Raw genomic sequence first — 16241 nt, 5'->3', positions numbered from 1 at the left:
CGAGATCTCTCTCGAGAGCGAGATCTTCTACCATGATGACCAAAACTCAGTTCAATGACCAGGTTCAGATTTTACAAAGCAACAACAGAACGAAATACATTCCATTTCCACAATGTCTTGACAAGCACAGTATTTTGCCCCAAGCCTTTTATTTATACCCAGTGTAGAGAGGATTAACCAACAGGCAAGTTTCTTGGATGCTAGAAGTTAGAATTTGCACCAGGTTATCAAGGCGCCTAGCAACATTCAGGCATCCAAGTTTCTTGGACACTTAGGCATGTTATTGCATTGTTGATGTCGCCTTAGTCTATCTGTCCTCTCCGATGTCATGCTTGCCTTGTCACCTTGATAACTATGCAGCGCAAATCTGAGAAGGATCTGGTATGAGGGGGCTTCAGATAGGGGAAAATTAGAAAAATAGGAAGAAACGGGAAAGGGGGGTGGAAGAGTGCACACTCAACACAGTCACATAGGCTCTCAAATTCATAAACTCCAATCATATTTTTCTACTCTGAAATTCTCACCCTAATAACAGCTATTAAAAAGAAGAAAATCCAACCACCAAAGGAAACTAGTAAACTAAGAACTGAATTAAACAAGGAATAATCTCCTACATATCCTACTAACCAACAGAAAATCTTAATTCTTGCAAGCATATCCCATTATCTAAAATTAAAATAATAATAATAATAATACTTTATTACTAATACTAGACTCGTGACTCAATTTGGACCTGATTCATCTTGGTTTGGAAAGCCATTTGGATTTGGGTTGATCCAAGGCACTGTTCTGCATCACGATGGTTGGCAGCTAGAAACTGTCTCCTATGAGCCAAAGAAGACGTAGTAACAACTTTGTAAATGCCACCATCGTGGAATGAAATCCTGTGAAATTCGGATATCTCAACTCTTCCCTGGAAAACATGATGGGGGGGGGGGGGTTGAAACCAATTCAATGGATTTCTTGAGATTTTATTATCTCCAAAGGCCTTTAAAAAAAAAAGGGAAAAAAATACAGATAATTCTTGTCAAAATCTTAGTGGTTTCGACCAAGATTTTGGTAAGACCTCTAGTTTCAATGGGTAATCCCATAAAAGAGGCGGCTTTTTTACCCTTTTATGGCAAACACAAGGAACCAATGGATTGAAATTCACAACACCAGGATTGAAGTGTTAGTTCTTCTCAGAGTCTATGACGTGGGATTCCTATGTGTCCCAGTCAGAGCGCAATGCACATCAAGTCCGACAAACTTACTGAGGGATTGAACAAGGTAGACATAGCAGCTTCCATTAGTCTGATCTTTAAAGGAATCTATTTGGTGTTGTATTTCCTATAAATCAAGTTGTCATGTAAACTCTCTTTCATGTACAGTTTACATGAGTTATATTTGATATTACACTACTAATGATGTATGTGCATATGTTTTAATCATATGTTATGCATATTTCGATGTAGGTTTAATGTTTAACGTTTTACTACATAATCAACTAAAAATGCTTACCATCTATGTCAACTTAAACTTCAATCACATTTAGATATGTGAAAATCCAACAATTTTCGTTCACATAACAAACAAGCATGAATGCAAATCCAAAAAACCATTGTGTGTTGCTTTTTAGTCAAACTAACCATAGATGTGTCTTTATATGCCTTAAAATAGGCTATCCAAGATGAACCAGACCCAAAAAATGCATAAAACACATTGAATCCAGGCAGAACTTCACTAGGTTTCAATGATATCTGAAATCTCTAGATCTTGGTGGTCTTGACCCCACCAAAACCTCAAAAAAGATGAGACAAGGTTTCAATCCTTGGCCAATAGATCCCCATTTCTCTAAATTATCCTTATGAAGTCTAGTAATTCAATGTTAGTATATCTTATATTTGCTTCCAAGTTGATCCTTGCATAACAAATCTAATTTCCTAATAGGCTGTATTCATCTACCAACCAATTTAACCCCTAGAATATCCTGATTATAACGTAATTGCTATTGTCATTCTATTTTCGGACTTATGTTACTCGGAGGAGCCATTAATGACCTAAATGGGATTTCCTGACCCAAGATCTGATTCAAAGAGAAAAGGAAAGGTTATATCCTACCAAGGAAGGTAAATGGGCATTTGACTGCCCTAATTCGTGGACCAGTACACAAGTGACGGGTAGACATGAACCCCCGCCCCCCAAAAGGAAAAGAAAAAGAACACCTTATCACTGACTTGTCCCAGATAAATGGGGTTTGCCTCTCAATTTCATTGAAGATAATATGTAAGTAGTCAAGCCAAAGGCATAGACATGTGTTTTCACTACCCCCAACTGATTCAGCTCTACACTACATTGTTTTAATCCTTTTTTGTTTTTTTTTTGGTTGGGGGGGTTTACAGAAACAGGGTCAGAGACCTAAGAGAAAAGACAGCAGGCTTAGCTCAAACAAAATTCCAGATCTGCCTTGCGCAGATCGTCCACTTCCGGTGGGGGAACTCGGTAAAATGCCCACAGCTGAGTTGAGGGCATCTTAACCTTTGCCATAGAGTCAACAACTCTGTTAGCTTTCCTTCCAACATGTTGGAACCAAAAACAACCATTAACACCTACAAGGGTTTGGATCTCCTCCACATAATGCACGAAGCAGCCTGCATCAATACAGCAAAGATTCTAGTTGCACCATGTTGCTTCTTACTAATGGTGCATTCAATAAAAAATTATGTGCATGTTCAGAGTTCAAACCACCTAAAAACTGTTCTCCCTCAACTTCTTAACAATTTGAACCACTCCTTAATTACCTACAAAATATTCATTCTTAATTTTATCTTTCCTATTTGAGCCTTAACCCCAACATTTCTTAGCTGTACTTGTTGAAGCAATGAATTGCTTCTTTAAGAATTATGACCAAACATCTGGGTAGCAAAGACAACCACATCTAAAATAACTGAAAAAGGAAATTGATCTGTTGGACATGGAAAAATATACCATAAAAAGTATTCATCAAATGATAGTCCACTTAATAGCCGAGAGAGACAGATTTTTATGACGCCCACAAAGTTAGGCTGTCATGCTGTGAAAGATAAATTGGAGATCAAGGATTTACATCATTTTGAGATGCATCATCTAGTTTAATAAAACCCTGGCAAGAGGAATACTTTCTAAATCAGATTTAAATTCAATGACCAACGCTGCTGCTTAGTAGCAGTCCTTGTCAGGGTAACTGAAGTAATCACCAAAACATCACAAATGTACATAGAAAAAATAGCATCCTGATATTCTTCCCTTACATATTCACAACCACTTACGTTATGGGATCAGAGAAAATGGCCCTCAGAGGATCCCCTGATTCACTTGACAGAGAAGCATCCTTTCTCCCACTAAACCCGCAACCATTATCCCCATCCATTTCTTTCTGCGCAAGTGAAGGCCCATCAGACCCTTGAGGAAAATGAATATAATACATATCGCGTTCTGCAATTGCAGCTGCATTATCCAAATGATTGGCTGGTCCTGGCTGGCGCAGCTGCTGAAACTCTTGCTGTTGTTCATTTGGGCTACTTCTAATATTATTATTAGAATGAACAAAATTGTTCTCCACCAACACTCCACTACTTGAACCTATTATCAACAAGAAACCGCAAGTAAACCATAGAGAACCTATACAACACAAGAACTTCCTAGCAGAAACAGAAGAAAGAAACAACTTAGAAAATTGAATTACTATACCAAAAGAAGAATGATGTGCCTGTAAATTTCCTTTATCCTTGCGTAATTTCCCTGAACTACTACGTACACTACTACTGCTATTGTTATTCTTACTATTGCCATCATCGCTAGGAACGAAGACTTCAACTTCACCATCACCTTCGCCAACGTCATCGTCGTCGTCGTCATCTTCTTCTTCTTGCGATCCATCACCACTGGGCGTCCCATTGCTTTCATCACCATTATTCCAGTTCTGATTCTCAGGTTGCTCCTGTCGTCCGGGCGAGGTATCGAAAATATTACGACGAAATTCTGCCTCCGGCGGCGACCGGAAAAACTGCTCTCGCTCGACCGAGAAAATCTTCTCATCTTCAAAACCGCTCATTTCTCTAGTTCTCCTGCCAGAGAACTGCAATGTCTCATCCTGGAAAACCATCTGTGAATTCAATCCATTTTCCATCCGCTGTGCTGGAACCAAATTCATCTCTTCCGGCGCCATTACTGGAAGCTCCGAAACCCTAACGAAATACCAGAACTGCCATGATTACCGTTTGAACGAGCCAAACAACGACGACACAGTCACGTATCAGGTAAAATTGATAAGCACGAAGAGGACAGATTTACCTTAGAAACTGACGGTTCCCTGGTGCAACTGCGCAAGTAGAAGTTAGAGATAAGGATTCTCTGGTCATTGTCAGAGGGTAGAAGTTCGCAGGAGGAATGTGGGATAAATAATTTTAATTTTCCATCGCAGGGCTGCCGGAGTGTTGAGAGTTAAGACCAACAGCTAGTAGTGAATCATATTCCCATGCCGTTTGGCCTGTGTGGTATTTATTTATTATTATTATTTTTTTTTTTTTTGTAAATGGGATATATGGATTCATAATTCAAAATATTAATTATTTGATTCGCCTCAAAACTATTAAAGTTCGTAAAATTCCATTATTTTACGTGAATGTTCAAATTTCATCAATTTTATGATTGAGACTCAACACCCAAGAATGGTTTAATTCACATATTTAGGCAAAAAAGGTGAAATCTGAAATCTAGGGATGTTTTACAATCAAATAGATATAAATCTCAGATTCATGAATTTGGGGATTTGAAATTGCTAGATTCAGATAAACAAACAGGACCTTACGTCATCCATAAGCTTAAAACACTTTGTTGGTACAGATTTTGCCAGGGTCTATAAACCGTGAATCTCATACCAAACTTTATAAGATTTGGCTCGATCTGACCTAGAACTTACACTCTCCTGCAAGATAGAAGAAGGATTATTAGAAACAGAGCCGATCAACTGGATCGGCTCTCCGTCACCAACAATCAAGTCAGTGAATGACGGAAAGTTAGGGTTGCAGAGCCCTTGGAGCCTTTGGAACGTTTGAATGTCTAAAGGTGGGAAAATTGCAGGTTCGAGTTAGTAAATTTGAGTGTCTTACCATCTGTGCACGTCACATCCCTATTTATAGACTCCTTCTACTGACTTGAGCCTCTCATGACCGTTGATTGAATGATTTAGATCTGATGGCCAAGATTAGATCTTTGTGTGGCTTTCGGGTTGACCCCTTGTTTGGTTCCAACCATTGGTCGATCTCGACCAGACCGGTATGAACCGGGTCTAAGGAGATTTATTCACAACCTGAGCCCCCAAGCCTGCTAATCAGGTTGAAATCGAATTGAGACTCTAGTCAGGAGGTTTAGGTCCTTTTCCTAACCCTTTAAATTGTCTTTATCTAATCAGCTTTAGTTCATCTCTTCACCCGGTCTGGGCTGTGAGAATTCCTCAGTATTTGATCTCATCTCCAGTCAAGAGGAATCATTTGAATGCTGAGTTCATCCTTCAGTTGAGAGAGTTCATCAGAAATTCTAAGTTTAATCTATTGAATCATAGAGCTCATCCGAATTTTGAGCTCATCTTTAAACTATGGAGCTCGGAAGTTCCGAGCTCATCCTTTGATCATTTGAGTTCATCAGAGATTCTGAATTCAATCTATTGAATCATAGAGCTCATTAGAATCCTAAGCTCATCACTTGATCTAGGGAGTTCATCTGGTATCATCAAGTTCTACTCTAAGCTGGATTGTTCATCAATGAATACTGAATTCAATCAGAGTCATTCTTCCTTCATTTCTGCTTTTGAAGTTAATTGTTCAAGTATTCAGTTTTGAATGTTGATTCTCAATGTTGCCCTCCATGTGGTGAAATTCAGATTCGTCAACTTTTGAGTTTCTAAAACCATCATAATTAATTTATGAAATCGTAATTTTGGCTTGGCTTTTCAAAACCAAAATTATGATTTACGATTTGAATCCCATCGAAAACGAACTTCTCTCATCTCAGAAAATGCTTAACCTCTTGTAATCAATTCAAAAACAGAGCTCAGCCCCAAAACCTCTCAAATATCTGATGAAGATCTCAGCTTGTCAGTGTGAAATCCAGCCCAGACCTAGCCCGGGGTACCCTATTTTTTTGGGATAAAGAAAGACTTGTTTAATGTTAGACCTTGAAGTTGGACCTTGATTTCAATGTTGTTATCCTTGAAAGCCTTAGGAGGCCATATCCGGCCTTATCCTTACCCTGACCCAGCCCGAAAATTGTATTGTCTGCAGATCCAATGACCCAAAGTGGTGGGAAAAGTCCTTGTGGACCCTTTTGGTTGATGATTTGGTGTCGGAGCCCAAGCCCATGGACATTGGCGATGATGCCCCTCACTTGAGAGCATTGTCAGTGTTAGTTTTGAATCTGCGCACCGAAGAGGGGTGAATTAGTTGAAATACCTAATGAACTCCTGTGCTCAATCCAAAAGTATTTCCCGAAACTATACTTCTTGATGGACTTGTAGGAGAAAACCCCACTCAATTTGACCCCATATAGCCCTCCAAATCCCTGTCTGAAGTTGCTGAACTATGTCTGGCAAATCCTGCTTGCGCATCGAAGAAGGTGAGCTTAGTTGATGGACCTAATGAACTCTCATGCTTGATCCAAAGGTATTTATGGAAACTAGACTTCTTTATTGACTTGTAGGAGAAAACCTCACTCAATTTGACCTTGTATAGCCTTCCGAATCCCTGTTCGAAGTTGTTGAACTATTCCTGAAAATCCTGTTGAGACTCTGTTGGTTGATACTATCTGTTAATGTCTAAAATGGTCATTCTATATCCCCCGGTCTGAACCGGCAGTTGCACGATCCGACCAGGTCCGCAACCTAACAAGGTCCGGCCAGGCAGTTCATGGTAGGACCGACCACACTAATAAGCCCATCCGAATAGCAGAATGAGATGGCCTCATGAAGGTAGACTCCTACCACCCAACAACTGGAGAAGAGAGTTAGCTAGGTAAAAGGACTCTTCTAAAGAGTTACTATCCTACAACAACTCATATCAGGGTTATTCCGAATATAACTCCATCACCATACACTATATAAACACCTCTGGTAAACACTAGGAGGTAGGTATTCATATTTCTTGTGATCAATTACTTGAATTCTCTATTGAGTAGTTGAGATCAGATTATTGGTACTGACTTGTTCGTCGGAGACGTACCTCGACCCCCCAAGGTCGAGCTCGTATCTTGCAGGTTCGTGACAGGGAAGGACGAGCGAAGATTCCGTATCAACAATTGGCGCCGTCTGTGGGAAACGCATCAAAAAGTCATGGTGCGATCGAAAGTGAAGGCTGTAAATCAGAAGGAGGTGGAAGATGATGCTTCGAAGGAAATTCCTCAACCTGAAAAATGGGTAATTCCCGACCAGGTGGAAATTAATTCCGACCATATGGAGAAAAATACCGATCAAGGGGAGAAAAACCCCGAACACCCGAGTCATGGAGCATTAGCAAATCAAGTGGAGGCACTCCAGAAGGAACAAATAAAGCTTCGGGAGGAATTATCCTCCATGAATGAACTACTCAGGATGGCCGTGGGTCATATAATTGCCCTTAATGCAGATCCTAAAAATACTCAAAAAATATTTGAGGGAAGCAAGAATAACCACTTGGTCCTTCCTGACCGAACGCCTCGACCATCTCTAGAAGACGGACAGAAGTCAAAAGAGAAGGTAGGCGAAAAATCCCGGGCATCTGAGAAAGAAATTCCAAATAAAGATCCTCTGTTCAATGAAGATCATGATCGAGGAAGTAGCAATGATCCTCTCAAAGAACCAAAAAACAAGAGGGTTGAGTCCGGACCGAACAAGCGGGAAGATCGTTTGAGCAAACAAATCAAAGAGTTAGATGAGAAGGTAAACAAGTTAAACGATCCAAAGAAAGAAGAGCTGTATGCTTTTCTAAAAGAGGATCCTTTCATCCAAGCTATCTCTGAGGCGGAAATACCAAAGAGTTTCAAATGCCCAACTTTCATACTGTTTGATGGATCACAATGTCCAAAACATCACATCACTCGCTACAGATCAACCATGTCAATTTATAAGCATAATGAGGCAGCCATGTGCCAAAGTTTTGCAGCCTCTTTAACCGGTTCCGCATTGGACTGGTTCTTGGCACTGCCAAGCAGTTCGATTGTGAGTTTCGATCAACTAGGACGAGTGTTTGTGCTGCGCTTCCAGGGAGGAGTCGGATTGAAGAAAAGAGAAGATACTTTGTTTTCTATAAAACAAGGTAGAACGGAGTCTATCCGAAGTTTCCTTCAGAGATTCAATAATCTTACCATGCAAATTGAAAGCATGGACGAGAAAATTGCCTTTCATGTGTTATACCAAGGAATTACTCATGAAGGATTGCTAGAGCGATCGCTCCAAGATATGCCAAAAACATATGCGAATCGAGCGAAAGATGTCACAAACAAGCGAGAGATTTCGGAAACCATAGAATCTCGAAAAAGAGAACCAAGGGCCGAAAGAAGAAGCGATCGAGAAAGGGCTCAACCGACCAGGATGTTAGGGATAAGCTCGACCAAGAAAGCTCGAGCAGAATCCCCAAAAAAGCAAGAGATTAGTAATCTCCCTCCACTGAATACAAGAATATCCGAAATCTTGATGCAAATCAAAAATCAAGGAAATATGAAGTGGCCGGATAAAATCCGAGCACCGCCAGGAAAACGTGATAAACGAAAGTATTGTGAATATCACAAAGATCACGGCCACTGGACGGACGATTGCAAAAATCTAAAGACGGAGATAGAAAACTTAATCTCCCGAGGACACTTAAAGAAGTATATCCAATCTAAAGAAGTTGGCCGAACCACAGGACAACCCAATCCCGAAGAGAGAAAGGTCAAGCCACAGAGAAGAAAGAAGAAGTCCGGCCAAACGCCGACCTGAGGCGGATGAAAAACAAAGAAAAAGATCTCCAGTCTATCGTATTTGGTGGTCCGACAGAAGAATCAAATCGACAAGCAAAAAGAAAAGTACGATATATTGGGAATACTGAAACCCATAAAAATATATCTACTGAGCCAATAATTTTCTCTTCCGAGGATCTACGGGATATCACAATCCCTCACGATGATGCCTTGGTAGTCAAAATCCTCCTGGAAGGAACTGAAATTCATAGAGTGCTGGTAGACACTGGATCGTCAGCAGACATATTATCTTTAGATGCATTCAAAAAGATGAAGTTAAAAGAAAACATGCTCGTCCCTTGCGAAACCCAGCTTTATGGTTTCACAGGATCATCAACCCGAGCAGAAGGAACGATCCGATTAGAGCTACGGATTGGAGAGCACCCACGAGATAGAATCATACAGACTAATTTTATGGTCGTACGAGATTTATCAGCATACAATGCAATCATAGGGCGACCAACCCTTTGTGCACTTGAAGCAGTGGTCTCCTTGCTACACATGAAGATGAAATTCCCGACTACTGAGGGAATAGGGGAATGTGTAGCCGACCAGAAAAGTAGCCGGCAAAGTTACAACGACTACATGCGGAAAAAGAAAAGGACGAAGGCGACCATGACCATTGAAGTTAGAGACGACCGCGATGAAGAAACCTTGCAAAGGGCTGAACCAGTGGAAAAACTAGAAAGAATCCACTTCAATCCCGACCAGAATGAGCAAGGTACCATGATCGGTTCCGAGCAAGAAGCAGAATTCAAATCAGAGCTCACTGAGTTTCTAAAAAAGAATTATGATGTTTTCGCTTGGTCGGCTGAAGATATGCCGGGGATCGACGGGGAGGTGGTCGAGCATAAACTCGTATTGATCCACAGGCAATTCCGGTTGTTCGAAAAGAAGAAACTTCGCCATTGAAAAACATGAAGCCATTCGAACTGAAGTGCAAAAGCTAAAACAATCTGGCTTTATAAAACGCACAGACCACCCGCAATGGCTAGCTAATGTGGTAATGGTCAAAAAAGCAAACGGGAAATGGCGGATGTGTACTGATTACACAGATCTCAACAAAGCCTGCCCAAAGGATCACTATCCACTACCAAGAATCGACCTTCTTATAGATGCAACGGCAGGACACGAAATGCTCAGTTTCATGGATGCATATTCAGGATACAATCAAATCCTTATGCATCCTGATGACGAAAAGCATACGGCATTCATGACTGATAGGGACAGCTATTACTATAAAGTAATGCCTTTCGGTCTAAAAAATGCGGGAGCAACATACCAAAGAGCGGTAAATAAAATTTTCAAGCATCAAATTGGTCTAAATATGGAAGTGTATGTGGACGGCATGCTGGTAAAAAGCATCTCAAAAGAAAATCATCTAACTGACCTGGCAGAAGTATTCAAAGTACTCCGAAAATACAAGATGAAGCTCAATCCTGAAAAGTGCGCTTTCGGAGTATCTTCGGGCAAATTCCTCGGGTTCATGGTATCCCAAAGAGGAATTGAAGCCAATCCTGAGAAAATCAGGGCAATTTTGGATATGAAAGCACCCAAAACCATCAGAGAAGTCCAATGTCTAACTGGTCGGGTGGCAAACAGATTTATTTCTAGATCAGGGGAGAAATGCCTGCCATTTTTCAAAATTTTAAAGCAGGTAGCAGGTCAAAAAGGAAACATCTGGAATGATGAATGCGAGGGAGCATTTGAAGACCTAAAAGACAAACTATCCAGACCACCCTTGCTTGTTATGCCAACCAGAAAGAAAGAGCTACAACTATATTTAGCAGCTTCGTCGGTAGCGGTTAGTGCAGTTCTCGTGCAAGAAGAGGGTAACATCCAACAACCTGTCTACTATGTTAGTCATGTCCTGAATGATGCCGAGACTCGCTACCCAGAAGTGGACAAACAAGCCCTAGCACTGGTTATAGCGGCCAGAAAACTCCGTCCATATTTCCAATCTCACCCCATTACAGTGATGACGAATTTACCACTCAAAAAAATTCTTCACCGACCAGACCTGGCCGGAAGGATGGTGACATGGGCCGTGGAATTGAGTGAACATCAAATAGAATTCAAACCCCGACCAAGTATCAAGGCTCAATCCCTGGCAGACTTCATTGTTGAAAAACAAGAAACAAGTCAAGAGGAGGACGAGCAAGGGGTAGAATCAATCAAAAGATGGACTCTGTTCGTGGACGGGTCGAGCAACTCGCAAGGAGGTGGAGCAGGCCTATTAATGAAGAGTCCTGGGGGATTTGAAATAAAATATGCCCTTCGTTTCAAGTTCAAAGCATCCAACAATGAGGCTGAATACAAAGCTATGTTAGCAGGACTCAGAATGGCCAAAGCTTTAAGCATTCAACATCTGGAGATCAAAAGTGATTCACAACTGATTGTGAATCAGGTGAAGGGAGTTTATGGAGCCAAAGAAAGAAGAATGGAGAAATACTTGAACCTGGTCAACAACTACAAACAGTACTTTAAAGAGCTAGAAATAACTCAAGTACCAAGGGTTGAAAACGACCAGGCTGATTCATTATCTCGCTTGGCTACGGAAGGAATGAATGTACAAGCACCAGTGATCTACCTTGAAGAACTGGATAGCCCTAGCATAAACAAGGTCGACCACATGCAAATTTCATCCGACCTGGGGTGGATGGAGCCGATCATACATTATCTTGACAACGACCAGCTCCCAGTAGACCAAAAATTTGCTCGGGCAATAAGACAAAGAGCAACCAGGTTCACCATCAGGGACGGACTGTTATACAAAAGATCATTCACTCGACCACTTCTAAGATGTTTGGGACCAGTAGAAGCTACGAATGTGTTAAGAGAAGTTCATGAAGGAACCTGCGGATCTCACGTAGGATCCCGAACACTCTCTAATACAATTATACGCCAAGGATTCTATTGGCCGACCTTAGAAGAAGATGCCAAAGACTTCGTCAAGAAGTGTGACAAGTGCCAGGCACATGCAAAGATCTCCCATATCCCCGCAGTCCCTTTAACATCAACTCTATCCCCAATACCTTTTGCAAGATGGGGAATAGACCTGGTAGGGAAACTACCTAAAGCATCAGGAGGAAGAGAATACTTGGTAGTAGCAATAGACTACTTTACAAAGTGGGTAGAAGCTGAACCCCTTGCAACTATCAGTACCGAGCAGATGAAGCGTTTTGTCAAGCATAATATATCATACAGATATGGAGTTCCAAAAATATTAGTAACCGACCATGGAAAGCAGTTCGAGAATGCAGCATTCTCAACATTCTGCAAAGAACAAGGGATCGAGCATAGATTTTCTTCAGTAGCTTATCCCCAAAGTAACGGCCAGGTCGAAGTTACTAATAGAACCATGCTCGACGGACTCAAGAAAAGGCTCGACCAGCTGAAAGGGAGATGGGTAGATGAACTACCTAGTGTACTGTGGTCGTACCGAACAACTCCCAGGACGACCACAGGAGAATCTCCATTCCGACTAGCGTATGGAGCAGAAGCCAGAGTCCCAAAGTAGAAATTCAAATTGGATCACTTCGAGAAATAGAATTCGAAGAAGAAGCAAACATCGAAGGAATGCGAACCAATCTGGATCTGATTGACGAAGTAAGGGACAAAGCCCAGTTCCGTCTTGAAGAATATCAAAGAAGAATAGCGACATATTATAATGCAAAGGTTCGAAATGAACAATACTTGCCAGGCGAACTGGTACTTCGCCGAACAGCTGCTTCAGATCCGACTAATCAAGGGAAGTTATCCCCAAGTTGGGAAGGACCATACATAGTTATACGACAAGTCGCCCCCGGAGCATATCATTTACAAGATCCCGAGACGAGCGACAGGATCCCTCGATCATGGAATTCGAACAATCTCAGGAAATACTATCAATAAGAATAGCATCTGAGAAAGTCGTAAACACGACAAATTTTGAGCGTTTCATTCCAGTTTTGCCAGTTATTTCAGTATGTAGACAACATGGGAGATTCATAATCCCAAGAAGTCATATTAGTCTTTATATATAAATAAAGACATTCGTACAAATTATTACTCAACTTCAACATGACACTCAAGGAAAAGACTTGAAATTCTCAGGCAGAAAAGACCTGAAATTCTCGAGGGGAAAAGACCGAAATTCTCGAGCGAAAAAGACCCGAAATTCTCGAGCGAAAAGACACCGAAACTCTCGAGGAGAAAAGACCTGAAACTCTCAGGCAAAAAAGACCGGAGATTCTTAGGAAGGCCCTACGAATCTTAAGGCATAAAAGACCTACACTCGATAGGCAATAAAGACCTAAAATTTCTTAGGCATAAAAACTCCAGAATCATACCAAGTAAACATGCCCGGGAGGAAGGGGTTATGGATGAGCAGTTGTTGACGAACAGCTACTTAGTTCTTGACCGAACAAAACCTTACTATACCGAACAACATGGCTTGAGATGATACAAAAGTAAACCTTTGTCTACCGAACAAGGGTATTAAACCGACCAAGTAAACTTGATATGAAGGGGGAAATATGCCAAACAAGGTTATCTTACCGAACACGTATACTTGTGCAAAAGGGGGAAAATATGCCAAACAAGGTTATCTTACCGAACACGTATACTTGTGCAAAAAGAGGATATTTCCATAAATAAATTGAAGTTTACATTGGCAAAACAACCTATCTATTACAAGTTCATCCTTGTTCAAAAAGTTGTTCCTAAACAACAAACAATAAATTGCCCAAAGAAAAAAGGAAGGCTATTCGGCAATTTCATCATCGGTTGGATTGGTGGTCGGCAAGAGGTCGACTGGATTAGTAGTTGTTGAGGGACCGGCTTCATCTCCCTCCTCAGGGGCCGGTTCCCAGTCGGAGTCTAGAAAATCCTGCACGCCCACCCTGTTCGGCATAGGGAAAGCATCCTTACCAACTGCCCAAGATGGTCGAGGAAGCTTAAGCTCGTCAAAGATACTTGGATCGACATATTTTTGTAACAATCCAAGGTCGATTTCCGGATAATTTTCAACGACTCTTGAAAAAGCGTCCTTCCGACCATACTTAAAGCCCGGGGCTGCAATTTTGGAGACAAAGCCAATGCAACCTTTAGTACGTACCCACCTCTGAATCACATCCCGACGTAATTCCTCGGAAAGATTCTCAAAAGAGGTCGGGCAAGCTCGCGCGAGTTGATCGGTCAAATCTTTTATAAACTGATCCTTCTCCTGCTCGAGCTGTGTAAAGGCAACATCTTTGTTTTCCAGAGAAATCTTCAGACTTGCAACCTCATGCTCGAGAACTGAAATACGCTCTTCGGCAGATAGAGCCCGAGCATCAGTAATAGCTTTCTCGTCCCTCAGGGCAGCGTTTTCACCAATTGCACTCTCCAACCGACCATTCAAATCCTTGACTTTATCATCAAGATGGTGAATGGTGGACTGATCCCTCCGAGCAGCCTCCAAATTGCCTCCCCAAGCTTGAGATAGGGCACAAACCAACCTACCAAGAAGAAAGGGCAAAAAAATGAGGAAAGAGGACTGCACGGGAAAAAACAATCTTATACAGAAGCCACATACCTAGTCATTATATCTTGAGTCCGGGTGGGTCCAATTTTTTGAAGAAACTGTTGGTCGGTGGGAAGAAGTACTGCCGGCAACCATGCCTTAGCAACTTCAGTGCCATCAGTTGTATTGTTCAAAACATAAGATCCAGCTTTCAAAGGACCACTGGAAGGAATGTCAGCAGTTTGAGTGTTCGGGGTATCCTCACGAGGAACAGAAGGGGAGGCACCATCATCTACTTCAGATCCTGCAGCAGCCTTTTTCTTGTTCGGCCTGGGAGGCCCAACAGGCACATCAGCCGATCTCTTCGGGCTTGATTGCACTTGTTTCTTTTTATCCGACCGAACACGATCAGACTTGGTAGGGATACGGGTTTCAGCATCTTCCATATCCTCATCAGCTGCCCGGGAACAGGCTTCCCGACTAAGCATCACTGGGAACAGATAAAAAGTTAACCCCGATCAATACAAGATGGCTACAAAATGAACATCTACCAACTATACCAACAACCAAAGATACTCACCAGGAAGGAACCCCCAATAACGTAGTATATTGGGATATTCCGGACAATGGCCGTGAACGGCATACATGTTCTTATCTTCGGAAGGAAGCCGAAGAATCTTCTCCCTAGCACGTTGCTCGGCTCCAGATAAAGTAGGGATGTCATTGGAACCTGTAGTCGGTCCACGAACCCAGAAAATGGGAAATGAAGGTTTGGACGGTGGCCGAACAAAGAAATATTTGGGACGCCAACCCTTGGTATTGGAAGGCAGAGTCCCCGTCCCGACAAAGTTACCCTCCCAACCACATTGGGAGAAGGTACGTTTAGACAGTAAAACCAACCGTCCCGCTCCTGCCTCTTCGCCATAAAGAAATGGAGGAACAAAGCCAGGGATGGTCGAACTCCTACCCTTTGGCAAAAACCCCAAAAGCAAATAAAATTGCGCCAACTGTTCGGCACAAACATTCCCGGACACATTTTAAAATGTACCATTATGCCTACAAACAGGGGGTGTACGGGAAGACGAAAACCACTCTTCAGAGCATCCTCGTAAAGGGCAAATTCCCCCGGGGAAGGAGAGTTGGCACGCTCATGTATGGTCGGCACGCGTATTCTATGATCTGAAGGAATTTCATACTTAACTCTAAGGTACTCTAGACGTTCCTCCGTCATTTGGGAAGGTATGAAGTCGGGACCAGACGAATAGGGGTCATAGTCAATGTGATCGGGAGTCAACTCCTTGATCTGTTCGAGCTTATACTCCTCAAGGGTCAAACTATTTTTCCACCGTTGTCTCTCAGCCTTGAAACGAGCTCGAGCACTTTGACCGACTATAACGGACGGGACTCCACTGCCTCCTCACCATCCCTGTTACAAGTCTCTTGACCAACAGAGACCTCGGGTACATCTTCGGACCTACCATCATGGCTAAGGTCGGGATCTACGGGGTGATCGGGAGTTTCAGAACAAGAGGGTCCTTCTTCTAAGTCTCTCCTATGTTTCAAAATAGCAGAACTCCTCTTCAGTATTACCATGATTCTTTAAATAAAGGGAATATGAAGAAAAAAGGAGAAAAAGACATAGACAGAGAACAGAGAAAAAACAACACAAAAAAACTATAAGAAACCGCAACAAACATGCTTTCATCCAACCAAATGCAGAAAGGAAAAGAATAAGCAATGAAAGAGCTTACTCGTTTGTAAAGGGGCGGTG

At 41.9% G+C, this 16241-nt stretch overlaps 1 protein-coding gene across 3 annotated transcripts in view; it reads right to left on the bottom strand.

Moving 5' to 3' along the window:
- Positions 1–4461, bottom strand: part of LOC149001800 (uncharacterized) — a 46340-nt gene extending 41879 nt beyond the window's left edge. For all 3 annotated transcript variants that reach the window (XM_089136383.1, XM_089136381.1, XM_089136382.1), the window contains exons 1-3: positions 4312–4461; positions 3709–4205; positions 3288–3600 (exon numbers count right to left, since the gene is read on the bottom strand). In XM_089136383.1, coding sequence (XP_088992509.1) covers positions 3288–3600; positions 3709–4205; positions 4312–4379 — 878 coding nt within the window. In that variant the 5' untranslated portion in view covers positions 4380–4461. The remainder of the gene's footprint in view (positions 1–3287; positions 3601–3708; positions 4206–4311) is intronic.
- Between the last annotated feature and the right edge of the window lie 11780 nt (positions 4462–16241).

This window comes from Hakea prostrata, chromosome 10 (genome assembly GCF_041222555.1).
Source record: "Hakea prostrata isolate BN-2017 chromosome 10, UWA_Hpros_2, whole genome shotgun sequence".
NCBI classification, from domain to species: domain Eukaryota; kingdom Viridiplantae; phylum Streptophyta; class Magnoliopsida; order Proteales; family Proteaceae; genus Hakea; species Hakea prostrata.
This window is presented reverse-complemented; position numbering and strand designations above follow the sequence as displayed.